Source organism: Canis lupus, chromosome 5, assembly GCF_048164855.1.
Source record: "Canis lupus baileyi chromosome 5, mCanLup2.hap1, whole genome shotgun sequence".
Lineage (NCBI taxonomy): Eukaryota > Metazoa > Chordata > Mammalia > Carnivora > Canidae > Canis > Canis lupus.
In genome coordinates this window covers 65,663,875-65,679,198 of record NC_132842.1, presented here as the reverse complement: position 1 = coordinate 65,679,198, position 15,324 = coordinate 65,663,875, and the positions used below count along the sequence as shown (strand labels likewise).

The 15,324-nt window shown below is 37.1% G+C and overlaps 1 protein-coding gene across 4 annotated transcripts in view; it reads right to left on the bottom strand.

Annotated features, from left to right (window-relative positions):
* BRD7 (bromodomain containing 7) overlaps positions 1-15,324 on the bottom strand; it is a 42,224-nt gene that overhangs the window by 22,638 nt on the left and 4,262 nt on the right. For all 4 annotated transcript variants that reach the window (XM_072827112.1, XM_072827114.1, XM_072827111.1 and 1 more), the window contains exons 3-5: positions 5,600-5,729; positions 5,195-5,252; positions 2,286-2,430 (exon numbers count right to left, since the gene is read on the bottom strand). In XM_072827112.1, coding sequence (XP_072683213.1) covers positions 2,286-2,430; positions 5,195-5,252; positions 5,600-5,729 — 333 coding nt within the window. The remainder of the gene's footprint in view (positions 1-2,285; positions 2,431-5,194; positions 5,253-5,599; positions 5,730-15,324) is intronic.

Sequence of the window (15,324 nt, the reverse complement as noted above, 5' to 3'; positions counted from 1 at the left end):
AAGTTTCAAAGTACCTACATGTGCTGGAGACCTCAATTCTCCTGCATAGTTTCATGGTTATTTTTTACATTGTATAAATGTGGCAGTGATTATGCCAAGGCCTTACTGACTTAAAATGGTAAAAACTCAAAAAGAATCCCCCTAAATAAACAAACCCCCCTCCTCCATATCCAAAACCTACTTAATAACTAGTAATAAATATTCAAACCTGTTTAATAACTAGTGATGACAGCTTAGAATAGACAAAAAAGGGCAAATTTATTATTATCTGAAAGCATATGAGAAGACAGACTCAAGGGTCACAAGAAGGTTGGTATTAAACTTAAAGTGGATGAAGTACATGTGGATCCTTAGTCCTTAGCCAAGTCTCTAATCAGTAGAATTTGCTAAGTCTTGGATCTTTCAGAATGTGATGAAAACCATACATCCACTCCTCAAGCATATATACACACACCAAGTTGAACATAGAATTTTTCATGTCATTTTAGCAGCATCCCCTTAAAGGCTCATCATTCATGGCTTCCAGCCAGAGGACCCCAGGTTAAGGACCATTGCTACAGATTTTCTGAAAAGCTTCCATTCCATTAAGAATTATTAAATATATATTGTGGGAAATAGAGGCCAGCAAAGGAGGATATTTGATGACCATTACTTATACTAAGTGACCACTGGGCCTCTAACTGGCAAAAGTACTGGATTATTCCACTGATCTGATCTGTTAAGGCAATTTGTAGATTCCATGAATCTTAACTGTCATGTGCTAGGCTTTATTGGACTTTGGGGGTAATGGCACTTGGTTATTCAAGAAGCTAAATGACCTGCATACTTTTTAAGTAGTAATAAAAAACCTGAATAGTCTAATAAGCTAATTAATATTACATCAGGCTACTGATTTTTCCCCCAAAGGAAAATGTAGAAAACTCCAAAAGTTGAAGTATTAGTTTATTTCAAATACAACAAATCTTAATAAACATTTGTGCAAAAACACTTAGGGAGCACATTTCTACTCTTTCATCATAAGAGAAAGATCAGAGGAAAACTATTCACAAAAAAAAAAAAAAAAAAAAAAAAAAACACAACAAAAAACCTGCGAAATTTTTTTTCCATTAAGCAATAAGAAGGTCAGAAATATGCTGAAATAAATTTTTCTAGCCTAATTTTCACCAGATGAGAAGTTGGGAAAGTTTCCATTTCTCTGAATACAAGAGATTGTAATTTAGGTTTTTCAGAGTAAGTAGAATGTCATCTATGCAGTCAAATAGATAATAAAGATAGATTTAAATGCTGGTTTTATTCATAAATTTCAACTGATCGATAAACATCGATTTAAAAAAAAGGTAAAAAGATAATCTGTAACTGATTAGGATCTAGTACTTACATAGATCAGGTGAATACTAGTGTTGATGCAGAAAAAATAAAGGCAAAACAGGTATTATCTAAACCAGTTAAGTTTGGGCAGTTTGATACAGAGAAAATTTTAAAAGACACATGATTCCTTTCCTTCATCAAAATGAAAAGTACTCTGCTGAAATCAACATATAGCACAACTACTTAAAGATGGAGAAACTTCCATGGTAACATCAGGCACATACATCATCCTCTTATGCCTTATGGTTTCCTCACTTTTAAGTTTTTAATTTCTTTCTTCTCTTTTGAAGAAAATATGCTCAACAAATATAGTCAAATTGAGTTCAGGAAGCAACTGACTTTCATCAAACTAGAACATGTAATTAAACTTCTGTTTACTATTTCTGGACAAGCCAACTTATCCTCTCCTAGAGAGACACGCTACACTTTAGTTGTCTAGGAACAGAAAAAGAAACTACTGCTACAACTTTCATGTAAGTATCAATTTTATATGTATTAGTCTGAAATTAAAAATCAGACATTTTTTCATTTTAAAGGCTGAGAATGTATATCGTAGAATATATGAAATTCAAAAATTTTCTAAAATGCCCCAAAATAATAAAAGATAGCAGATGGCTTAGTGTTTCTGGTTTTCTGTCACCGAGCTCAAAAATGTTTTCTCACAAAAAAAAAAAAATAAATAAAAAATAAAATGTTTTCTCACATAGGAAAATACGAACATTCTGGATTTAAAATAAACTTAATTCCCTGCCAATTAAGAGGCCAATGAGAAAGTTTCCTAATATTAGACAGACATGAAGATTTCTACTAAGGTTGTGTATATAGAGTATCCAAGAGTTCTACCCTCAATTGAATAGATATGTTACTTTGTATTACAGGTCAGTCTTATTTTCCAATCACAACATAACTCTGGTTACCTTTAGTTCTTCTATGGACTGGTAATCATTGTTCTTAATCTTTTCTTTCATGGTACTAAAATCCATTGGATGCTTAATGATCATGGAGTAGCCAGGAGCAATAAAATCAGTCACAGGAAATGAAAAGAAAGCACTTGGGTCTTTTCTGTGAAGATATGAAAAATGTAATTTTATTTCTACACAAACAAATCTACTGGTCAGGAGCAGAAGTCAGAGGAAACCTTTCAGTGTGGAAAGAATTTGTAGTATGCTAACATGCTCTTCACTGCAAATTGAAGGAATGATTTTAAAGACTCATAACTAATAACAAGGTTAAGATCTTTTACATACTAGTTGTACTCGTAAGACAGAGAATCTTTTAAAATCTTTATTTTATTATTAGCACTACATAGAGAAAAATACAACAAAATAAAAGATCTAAGACTAACTGACCAATGCCTTGTCCTCTGGGAGATAAGCACAGTGTATTTTTTATCAACCATAGGGGAGAAGACAGAATAAGAAAAAGAAAGAAGAACAGAAAAAGAAAACCAAAGAAGTGCACATTTGCAATCTTCCATACTGATTTGTAACTGTAAGCATGTACTCTTGGTGGGCCACAAAATTATTACATCTTTGTGAGTATCTATATTTTCTTAATTAGTGGATCTGACTTCTAGTGTGCATAGGGGAGTCCGCAAAAACCTGGCATTAATAAGGTCCTCATACTAGCCCCAAACTTATGAACCAGTGCTTCTATTGTAGCACTCTCAATTCTGGCTGTGCATGAGAATCCAGAGAGGAGCTTAAAAAAATTCCAGTTGTGGGGAGAGCAGGATTCTCTTGGGAAGGAGGGTTTATCCAGGCACTGGTACTTGTAGGGTTGAGTACTGGCATTGGAGTATTTGGCATCAATAATTCCTACTGACAGGGTTGAGAACCACTGCTCTACAGGATTAGGTCATTAGATTATTTTTTCCTCTGGAAATCTGGCATACCAAAGTTTCTTTCTTTAAAATATTTTATTTATTCATTCATGAGAGACACAGAGAGATAGGGAGAGAAGCTCGATCCCAGGACTCTGGGATCACGATCTGAGCCAAAGGCACACGCTGAACCAGTTAACCACCCAGGCATCCCAACTTTTCTTACTCCAAATAATCATGCCAATAAAAATGGTTTAAAAAACAGTAACAGGGGATCCCTGGGTGGCGCAGTGGTTTGGCGCCTGCCTTTGGCCCAGGGCGCGATCCTGGAGATCCGGGATCGAATCCCACATCGGGCTCCTGGTGCATGGAGCCTGCTTCTCCCCCTGCCTGTGTCTCTGCCTCTCTCTCTCTCTCTCTCTCTCTCTCTATCATAAAAAAAAAAACAAAAAAACAAAACAAAACAAAAAAAAAAACAGTAAGAGGAGCAACTTTTAAAATCTATTTACCACACGCAGGCCCAATGGCAGGTACCGATGTATTTAATATCTAATCCTTACAAAAGCCATCAAAGTGGTGGTAGCCTCACTTAGAGATGAGGGACCTGGGGCTGAGAGGTCAAATCTTTTGTTCTAGGTCATAAATCTGATAGAAGATAGAGTTGGAATCTAAACTCAGCTACTTGTTCTTTCTTAGCAGGATGCCTAGGTGGTGAGACTAGAAAATAAAGAATAAGCAAAATTACCCAGTCTGTCCATAGTAGTTACTATGAATAACAACACTGATCATCTCTAGAGGACCTCTTCAGAGCAAATTATCTACACCCCCCACAGAATCAGTCATTTTAACAGAGCCCTAATCAACTACACAGTTTATCAGCATTTGCGCTAAGCTTCAAGGATGATGAATCACTAAAGACCATTAAAAAAATGTGGCTCTGGGTTCTAATTCCCAAAACATTCTGAGAAATGTCAATATCTTTGGACTAAGAAAGACCCTGTTAAGTGGATCTCTTTTAAGTTGACATCATTAAGCTATATCCTGGTCTTATGTTACAAAAAATAAAACTTCAAAGGAGCCAAAACACTCTATAGTCACACATTCTAATAGAGTCAGAATTCTTGCTGCTTACTTGTTCATATTTGGGGATAAGTAATGAATGACTTACTTAGGTGTAAAGACATGAGATGTACTTTTTTCAATTATCCTGTAACACGAAAAAGGGAGGGAGGCCACTAACTTCTCATCTTAACTGCAAAGCTGAATAAGTGCTGAATACAAAGAGTACAAGAGGCTTTAACTTACAAAAATGATTTGTAATGTGTTCTTGGGTTGACACAGGACAACCCAGCGAGAAGAAAGTTCACATAAGAATGCATGCCTTCCACCCATGAATCCTTTGCAAATAATACGTCTTTGAGCTAAAAAATTCAAATTCTGAGTAGAGACAGGCATCAAAACTAAGTATTTTAATAAAGATGGAGTTATTCTTTCCCCTTTTATGAACTTAACATTGGTTTAATCTAGATACTGTAATTTTTAGAAAATAATACATGTAAGAGAGGGCCACAAATCCTATTTACTTTGTTTCTTCTCCCAGACTTAATTCTTAACAAATATTCACAGACAATAAGCAGATATATAAGAACAGATATATAGAAAGTATTTTCATCTATTAGCAAAGTGAAAATATCTGTATTGTTTATTCCTGGTTTAAAGATTTAACACCAGAAATTACTTTAAAGAGAAATTTGCCATTAAGAGTATTATGTAACACTCTTCAAGTTGCCAGTTAAAACAAACCAAAAGAGAACATTTAAAAGTCAGCTTCTTAAAGTACTTTCTATTGCCAGGCAAAATATTTATCATCCACTTTAAAATCAAGTACATTTGGATTTAGTCCACAAAATGTGGCTTTAAATAATCAAAAATAGAGAAGTGGTTTGGATCCTATGTTTCCCATTTTAATTTCCAAGTTATAAAAATGTTGGAAAAAACATTTACCTCTGTAATTGTCTCATCAGTTGATTCAAAGCTTCTTGAAGAGGTGTCTGTTCTACTTCTAAAGCAAAGGAGAAAGGGAAAGAGTGTTTTTAAAAGGAAGATTCTAGAAAGTTATTGTTTAGTTTATTTTCTTTCTATAGGAGTTACCTCATACACATCATTAAATATCTCATACAGAAATTTCATTTCTCTTACAAATATACTGAAGTTTGAAAATATCAACTCAAAACTGATGCTAATTTAAAGCTCTTTTGCAGTGACAGAAAAAAGAAAACCAAAAAAATTTCAATTAAATAGCTTTTAAAATTTAACTTAAAAGCTAAAAACCCACTTTCCTTGGCTATAATACCCTTAAAATAATTTCAGCCTCCTCATTCAGGGAAGTTAATTCAGAATTATTCCGACCTTCTTGTTTGGCTAAAGAGCTTGTGAGAGGCTTCTCAGGAGGCAAGTCTAATCTTACAGGGGCCTGGCACTGGAGGTCTTTTTCTGCCTCATTCTCCACACGGTCCCGATCTCGCTTCTTTTTATCCTCCTAAACGGAACAAAGAGAAATAATTTAGAAATACTTCAGAATTAAAACCTTTAAAACAAATAATACTCATTTCATTGAAAAAAAAAAAAAAACCAAATCAAAAAACACCTCACTCAGAAGAAAATAGATTCTTAATAATGAAATCTTAATGTATTTTACTGCCCTCTACTGGAAAAGGAGAGAATAACAGTTCATAAAGAGTGGGAGGAAGAGGGAGTAGTGCTTCTGTTATCTCAGAAATAAACCAATTAGAAAAACGATACATTCACAAAAGCAAGATAATATACCTAGGAATAAATCTAATTAAAGACGCCCAACACCCTTTAGGAAAAATTATGAAACATTATCCAAAGGTCACTGTGGAAAACTAGAATGAAGGAGATATACCATGTTCATGAATTGAGAGACAATTCTCTCCCAAATATAGAATCTATAAGTAAAATGTAATTTCAGTGAAAATTGTAAGACAGAATTTTTCATGAAATTTGACAAGCCAACCACATAATGTATATTGAAGAATCATCAAGAATAATCCAGTTTTGAAAAAAAATCACAATGTGTCTGATCAGATAGTATTTGTATATAGTCATAATAATTAAGACAATGTGGATCCAACACAGAGACAATCAGATCAACAGAATAGATCACAGAATCCAGAAAGACTCGTGCACATAGAAAGTCTTGTTATATCAGAGGTGGCATTATAAATCGATGACAAAGGGATAGTGCTGGAACACCTGGTTATCTGTATGAAAAAGAAAGTAGAATTAGATCTCTACCTCGTATCATGTACAAAAGGAAATTCTAGATAGATTAAAGACTTAAATATAGAAAGCAAAGCTTTAGAACTTCAGATAAATATAAGGACTCTTTATGACTCAAGGGTAGGGAAAGATTTTCTTACCCATAAGAAAAGCCAAAAGACCAACTATTGACGGAGATAAAGTGTTTGAAACACAAAAATTCATATAAAGTATTAGCAAAAATTACATAAAAAGAATTTATTTAGGTAAAATTAAGGTAAAAAGGAAAACGGGTAAAAAATGGGTAAAATCCTTTTTAAAGGTAAAAAAAGGATATATACAGGTAATTCCCAGAAGAAACCTGAAATATCAAAAACCATGAAAACTAGCTCAAGCTCCCTAGAACTCTGGGAATTATAAATTTAAAAACTAGAAGGCATTCCCTATCTCTCCAGCAAAAATTAAAATGCCTAAAAATGTCAAGTTTTGATGAAAATATAGAGAAACTGGGCTCTCATACCTTGTGGATGGGTGAATTAATAGGTATAACCAGTAGATGAACAATTAACAATTTCTAGTAAAGCTGACAATGCCTTTAACCTACTTCTCAGCTATTCTACTCCTAGGTACACACCCCATAGAAACTTCCTCTCACAGAGTATACCTGAAATATGGGTACAAAAATATTTACTGCCACACTCTGAAATAGTAAAAAAAATTATGAACCAATGTCTACTAAAAGGATAATGGATTAATAAATTATGAATATTTATACAGCAGGTAAAATTAATAAACTAAAGTTACATTGTATCAAAATGTATAGCGTTCAGAAACATTATTTCTAGAGACAAAAACTGAGAATCACTGTTACTCAGTTTTGTAGTTTGAAAATGTGTAAGCCTATATTATTTAGAGATCTATGTAGAAGTAGTAAAATTACAGAAAAAAGTATGCATGAAACTCATGATAATGGTTTGCTCTAGGGCAAGACAGGAATGGGATTCTGGAAGAATACATAAAAGGCTTCATCTGGATCTATACTGATTTCTTAAAAAAAAAAATCAAACAAAAGATACAATGTTAAGATCTGCTAAAGCTGGATGGTTGGTATCCAGGTAGTTTTATCATTTTTTTTTTTAATTAACTTTGTACTAAAATTGTCCAGATACGTCTATTTTATGCTTCTGAGAATCAAGATTCTCAATAGGATCTTGTCAACTCCAAAACTGTTTTCTTGGCTTATGTCTAATTTATTGTTCTAGTATCTAGAGTGGTGGTTCTCCAAGTGTGCTCCTTGACCAGCACCATCAGCTGGGAAATTGCTAGAAGTGTAAATTCTGAGTTCTCATTAAGGTTTTCAAGCTTCAGTGTGCATCAGAATCACCTAAAGATCTTGTTAAAACATTAATATCTTCGCCGTCTCCAGAATTACTTGGCCAGTAAGTTTTAAGTTGAGCCTATGAGTTTTTATTACTAACAAGTTTCCAGGTCACATGGGTGTTGCTGCTACAGAAATCACACTTTGAGTATCACTGATACAGAGCTTTTCTTTTCAGGTCCAAAGCATCTAATACAGAATATATGGTTGGTTTAAAGGTTTAAAGATGGGCAGCTGAGGTGGCTCAGCGGTTTAGTGCTGCCTTTGGCGCAGAGCATGATCCTGGAGACCTGTCGGGCTCCCTGCATGGAGCCTGCTTCTCCCTCTGCCTCTCATGAATAAATAAATAAGATCTTAAAAAATATATATATAAAGGCTCCAGAGAAAAATGCCATAACTGTACTCATCATGCACTTGATCTCAGTTACCATCAAGTTGATTGGTGTCTGTTTGTTATGGCTTTGTGACATATTCTGGAGCAGTAAATTTTGACTCTGGAAGTTTTGTATCTTTTGCCCAGAAAATCTGGCATGGATCTTTTGTAGGTTGGCAGGTTTCCATCTGTTCAATGGAAGACTACCCCCCTCCCAACCAATGAGACAGATTCCTTCCTATTATGTGTAAATTGTGGAGTGAGGACAGCTTGGAAGGCAATAAGTACTCTCCTAGGTGGAAAGAACTAGGGCCAGAGTGCCAGGAACCTAGAGCAGGAGTTGGCAAACTTCTCTGGTAAACGGCCAGATAGTATGTGATTTAGTTTTGTGGTCCATAAGGTCTATCACAACTACTAACCTTTGCTGTTGTGGCATGAAAGCAGCCATAGACAATACATAAATGAATCAGTGTGGGTGTGTATCAATAAAACTTTATTTATAACACCAGACAGCACTGGCCACAGTTTGCTGACCCATGGTCTGGGTTCATGTTAACCCTAAGCTTCATCCTTAACACACACTGTGGCCCTCTTAGGGAACTCATTTATCCTCATTAGGCCTCTTCATCATCCACAAGACAGATTTAACTAATTTTTACTTATCCTAGAAAGTCAATGAGATGGTGTAATGAGGTCAAGTAATAGAAAAGTTGAAAAAGTACTAAAGAAAGGTACTACCAGATAACTTTACCTTGTCAGCCTGGTCTACAGTAACCACTTTTTATTCAGTATGACAAGAGAATATAGCCTTCTGAGCTAGAAACCAAAAAAGAGAATATAAAAACCTATAATTGGAAACCACCCTAAACCGAATGGAGATACTGTAATGTGTTACTGCCAGACTAGGAATTAGGAGATCTGGCTTCTAGCTTACCAGAATGTGACCTTGAACGTTACACCCCACTCACTCTCAGTTTCACCTACAAAACAAGAGGCTTTGATCTCTACAGTTTTCTCTCCACTTAAATTCTGATTTCAACCTTCTAATTTTCTTCATGATTTAGTATAGAATCTTACTGCAAATGCCCCTTACTAAAGTCACACAAATATGTAAAACCAAGCCAACAGTTATGCTCAATAGTGCATTTTGCCAACTACTTATAGAAAACGAAAAAAAAAAAAAAAAACACCCCTAGAGTCATTTAACTTCAGGTAGCTAAGGAAGAAGTATTTACAGTTACAGTTTATAAATAGGCTCAGACTCTGGCTTTGCCACTTATTAGCTATCAGATCATAAACTATTTAATTTTGGGGGGACTAATTTTCTTATCTTCAAAATACACAAAGGAGCACCTGGGTGGCTCAGCCAGTCAAGTGGTCTGCCTTTGGTTCAGGTTATGATCTCAGGGTCCTGGGATAGAACCCAACCCCACTTCAGGCTCTCTGCTCAGTGAGGAGTCTGGTTTTCTCTCCACCCCTCCCCCATTGTGCTCGCTCTCTCTCTCAAAAAAACAAAATCTTTTTTAAAAAATAAAGTACATACAATACATACCTCAGAAGATTGCTTTGAGAATGAAATAAGACAGCATATGTGAAATTTCAGTGAAGTACTTACTCATCGTGTCCACACATTCATTCATGCATTCAACAAATAAATGAAGTTCTACTGTGTGGATACACACTGGTGGATAAAACACACACAGCCCTGCCCTTAGGCAGCGGAGAGTGTAACAACAGAGACACACATTAAACAACTCATTAAAAAAACCCAAACAGATTTCATGGGGAGAATAACTGTTGGGTGAATCTAATTTAGACTGGACAAATGTGGGAAGGCTTCTATGAGGAAGTAACATCTGAGCTGAGATCTGAAGGATAGATTTTAGCCAGGCTGGGGGTGGAGGTAGGTGGGTGGAAAGAGCATTCCAGGCAGAGGAAATACTCAGTGCACAAGAAGGTCCAGGCAGGAGAGAATGGTGGCTATTTCTGTTAACTACAAACTCACTGGACTTAATTTTTTTTTTTTAAAGATTTTATTTATTTATTTATGAGAGACACAGAGAGAGAGAGAGAGAAGCAGAGACACAGGCAGAGGGAGAAGCAGGCTCCATGCAGGGAGCCCGATGTGAGACTTGATCCTGGGACTCCAGGATCACACCCTGAGCCAAAGGCAGATGCTCAACTACTGAGCCACCAGGCATCCCAACTGGACTTAATTTCAGACTCCTTATTCACAACTCAATGGCAAGTTATTAGTCTGTGAATGATACTTTTGAAATTAATCTCTACTCATATTATGAGTATTATAATACTCATTGCACTATATTATAAATTATTATACATTTGCCCCTTTCACTGGAGTTCCTCATGGGCAGGGTCCCATGTCATTTTCAGCTCTGTACCCCCAAGCTCAACATCACACATAATCCTTGCAGAATTAATTAATTACAGGAGACATCATGAAATAGGAATGTAAAAGCATGCAAATCAATAGCTAAAGTCCTTAGCTATAAGTACTGTCCTTTAGGTTGGCTACTTTGGAAGGAGATCTAGATCTAGATACAAAGATCTTTATATTCAAGTAGTGCTTCCAATGTGCAAAACAATACTAGAATTTCCCTGCAACAAGTGATTTTTAGAATGTAATAAAAAAATCAGTCTTACTACTTTGAGGTGACACCTCATTTAGGCCCTATTGAAAATAGCATCTGTTGCACAATTTAGGCATTAGGTCTCCTGTGCGCCTTCCCCAGCTCCTCCAGGCAAAATGAGAAATACTTTCTTCAGGACTCCCAGAACACTTCATTCATACCTCTGCTAGAACTTACCAGGCCATGAAGTTTGTCTATCCTTTCACATCTGATTCTCCAACTCAACTCTGAGATCCTCCCATAGGGCAGGAACTGTATTCTATTATTAGCCTTCATCATTTGAGTCTAGAACACAGTCTGGCATACAAGACGTGTCTGGTAAACAATTGCTGAATAAATTAACGAATAAGTAGCCTTTCCATCAGAGGAGCAACACTACTCTCATGTGTTTAGAGTCCTTCTTTCTGGAGGGGCACTGGCTGCCTCATTTGGAAGAGCACTGATACCTGATCTTGGGGTCATGGGCTCGAGCCCTATACTGGGTGTAGAGATTACTAAAAAAATAAACTTTAGGGGTGCCTGGCTGGCTCAGTTGGTAGAGCATGTGACTCTCGATCTTGGGGATATGAGTTCAAGCCCCACACTGGGTGTAGAGATTACTAAAAACAATAAACTTAAAACATACATACACACAAAACAAAAAGATGACCTCAGAGGAAAAAACCAGAATGGGAGGATTTTCTGTCATGAAACCCTAGATGTGGAAGATGTCTACCAAACAAATCGATGAATTGTTTTGACAGAATTTTTGTTTTGCTTAATTACATTCATTTCCTATCTCTAGTTACGAGCTATCTCATCTTCTATGCCTGTTAGCTCAGCAATACGAGATACTAACAGTACTTATCCCATAGAGCTGTCTGTAAGACATAAGACAGTAAACGTACTGGCATACAGTACACATTCATTTTTTTTTTTTTTTTTTTTTTAAAGATTTTATTTATTTATTCATGATAGTTACACAGAGAGAGACAGGCAGAGACACAGGCAGAGGGAGAAGCAGGCTCCATGCACCGGGAGCCCGACGTGGGATTCGATCCCAGGCCTCCAGGATCGCGCCCCGGGCCAAAGGCAGGCGCCAAACCGCTGCGCCACCCAGGGATCCCTACAGTACACATTCAAATGTTAGTTTTATGAGTATGGATCCCCCTTGGGATCTAGTGTAGTGCTTTAATAAAATAGGTGCTTATTAGGATTTATTGTACGTTAATAGTTTACAATTTTCATTAGAAGTTTTATTTAACCTCAGCTTTATAAATAATATCCTGTATGTTAATGCTTATGATTTAAAATTTAAAAAACATCTCTCATTTTATCCTGATAAGATCTCTAGCAAAGGAACTAGCCTAACCTCTGAGCATCTTAACCTAATGAAGCTGACTTGCAAAGCTGTTTAGAATCTGGGTGAGGATTATGTTATTCAGGAGTACAGGTCTGAGTTTCAATAAAGGAATTTGGAGCTCCAATCTGAGTTCTTTCATTGGAAAACCTTCTAGGTAGTTCTCCTTATATCCAGCCTCTGCTCTTCAATAGCTGTGGGATGCTGCTAACAGATTAACATTACTAAGGCTCAACTTTTATCATTCTTCCACTCAACAAAGTCTCTGATTGCTTAGGGCCGACATATTCAAGTTCAAACTCCTTCCTCTGACACCTCACCTGCCGTTCAGGTCTCATCCTATACCCCCCCTTTCTTTATTCTATGCTTAAAAAGAAAACTCCTTTATGTCCCCTATACACACCCTCACACTCGTCCAGCTCCATGCTACCGTTCTCAGTCCTTTGCTGGCGTGTGGTGTCCTAACCTCCGAATCTCTTTGCGGAACTGTGGCATTCTCTTCAGGCACCAGCTTCTAAATCAGTATGTAGGTGAAAACTGGGTCGTCAGATTACCTTTGAAAATCCCTGCAGTAGCCAATAAAGTACAATACTCATGGCTTTACACACAGGATCCTTTACGTTTAATCGTACAAGATGAAAAGAATGTATCTATATTACAAATATAGCTCAGAGTATGCAGCTCATCCCGCATTGCTTGAACATGAGGTGACATCACTATGTTCTGACTTCTAAAGACCAATTCAAACGCAGCCTCCTGAGCAAAGTCTTTTGTGATTCCCCCCACCCAATCCCAGGCCCTCTCTGGAGCCTTGGAGCTAGAGCTCTGCCTCTCTTAAGGCCCTGATTTCAACTTTCCATGTACTACGCGAAGGGGTCAAGGGTGGTATCCATTCTAAAAACTCTTTTACACTAAAGACCTCTTGAAGGCAGGATTTAAGGCCTGGCACTGACTGTGTGACTTTGAGCAAGTTACTAACCTCTCTGAGCCTTAGTTTTCTTCATCTGTAAAAGAGAAGACAGTATGATCTGGCACTTCTACTTTTGGATATATATTCAAAAGAACTGAAAGCAGGTTCTTGAAGAGATACTTATATACTCATGTTAACAGTAGCATTATATCTAACAGCCAAGAGGTAGAAGCAAACCAAATGCCTATAGATGGATGAATCGATAAACAAAATGTGCTATATCCATACAACGCAATAGTCATACCTTGCAGTATTATTCAGCCCTAGAAAGAGGGAAATTCTAACACGTGCCACAATACGGATGAACCTCCAGGTCAGTATGCTAAGTGAAACGCGCCAGTCACAAAAAGACAAATACCATGTGATTCCACTTCCATGAGACACCTTGAGTACTCAACTGGTGAGAGACAGAAAACAGACAGGTGGTTAACAGGAGTTAGAGGGGGTGTGTGTGTTGGGGGGGGATGGGGAGTTGTTTAACGGGCATGAAAAAATTCTGGAAATTGGTACAACGATGTAAGTATACTTAACACTACTGAACTGGATGCTTAAAAATAGTTAAGATGGTAAAGCTTATGCTGTGTATTTTACCACAATTAAAACAAAAAAAGAGATGATAATACCAGCTTCATACAATTCTGGTAAAGGGTAAAGGGAGATGGGCAGCCCCTGTGGCGCAGCGGTTTAGTGCCGCCTGCAGCCCAAGGTGTGATCCTGGAGACCAGGGATCGAGTCCCATGTCAGGCTCCCTACATGGAGCCCGCTTCTCCCTCTGCCTGTGTCTCTGCACCTCTCTCTCTCTCTGTGTCTCTCATGAATAAATAAATAAAATCTTTAAAAAAAAAAAAAAGGGTAAGGGGAGATAACATACAAAAAGCAGTCAACATAGAACCCCACATGTAATGTGTGTTCTGTGCAGTGTGTATGTAGTTTTTTTAGTAATTATGTGTACGTGTGTGTGTATGGTTGTTATTTCACTTAAAATGATTTTGTAAATACTTCTTTAATTTTTATAAATCATCAATGTTATGTAATGGCCAACACAGAATTTTATTATTGCCCCTCAGTTTTATTTCACCATCCTCTCACACCTATATTACTAGACCAAATGATATGAACCTTTTTTTTCTTAATTATTAGAGAGACACACACACACAGGCAGAGACATAGGCAGAGAGAGAGGCAGGCTCTATGCAGGAAGCCTGATGTGGGACTCGATTCCAGGACTCCAGAACCGTGCCCTAGGCCAAAGGTAGGGACTAAACTGCTCAGCCACCCAGGCATCTCTCTTTTTTTTTTAATATGAGCATTTTTAATCAGCTGTTATTTTATTTGTTATATGATGTGGAAATAAGTAACTTGAAAATGTATAAAGCTGGATCTTCAGGAGAGGGTGATGTTATACACAACAAGAATTATGTCAGTACACAAATTCTTTGCAAATCACTCGGCAATTTGAATGCTCAGCGGAAAAAAAAGAGGCCAACACACTTCCATAGTGATATGGTCTAAATTATGGCCTGACTGAAACAAAAGGATATTGTACCTATAATGCTCTGGTTGGTATTAAATGCTACCACTCTACATAGAGAAATGCCATTGATCTTATCTATTTGGGCATTTAAAACTAATATAAACAGGACCTTCCCTACTCAAGAGAAGAAAATCACTTAACTCACTTTTGAAAAATCATAGGGTTTTACATTTTATGTGTGCGTGCTTCCTCAGAACTTTATCTTCCGCAAGTACCAGATTCTTGATTTTTATTAGGGTACAAGGCCCCCACCTCTTTCCCCAAATAAGAGAATTTCCCAGCCTCCCTAGCAGCTACGGTGGCCATGTGGCTAAGCAAGTTCTGGCTGATGAAATGTAAGCAGAAGTTACGTACACATTCCAGAAAATGCTTTAAAAAGGAAAGGGCATGCTTTGTCTTTTCCTTGCATCTCCTTCCTCCTTCCTGCCACATGGAACTGACAGAAGTATCACCAGTGCCTCAGAACCACATAACCTCCAGCCCCTCCCAGGTCCATGGGTGTCATACAGCTGATTCTCCCCAAGAGACCACAGGTAACTGCTGTTCCTAAAACTCCCTGGAGATCCAGAACATAGCTCAGAGAGGAGTGTCCTTCTGAAGTCTTTAC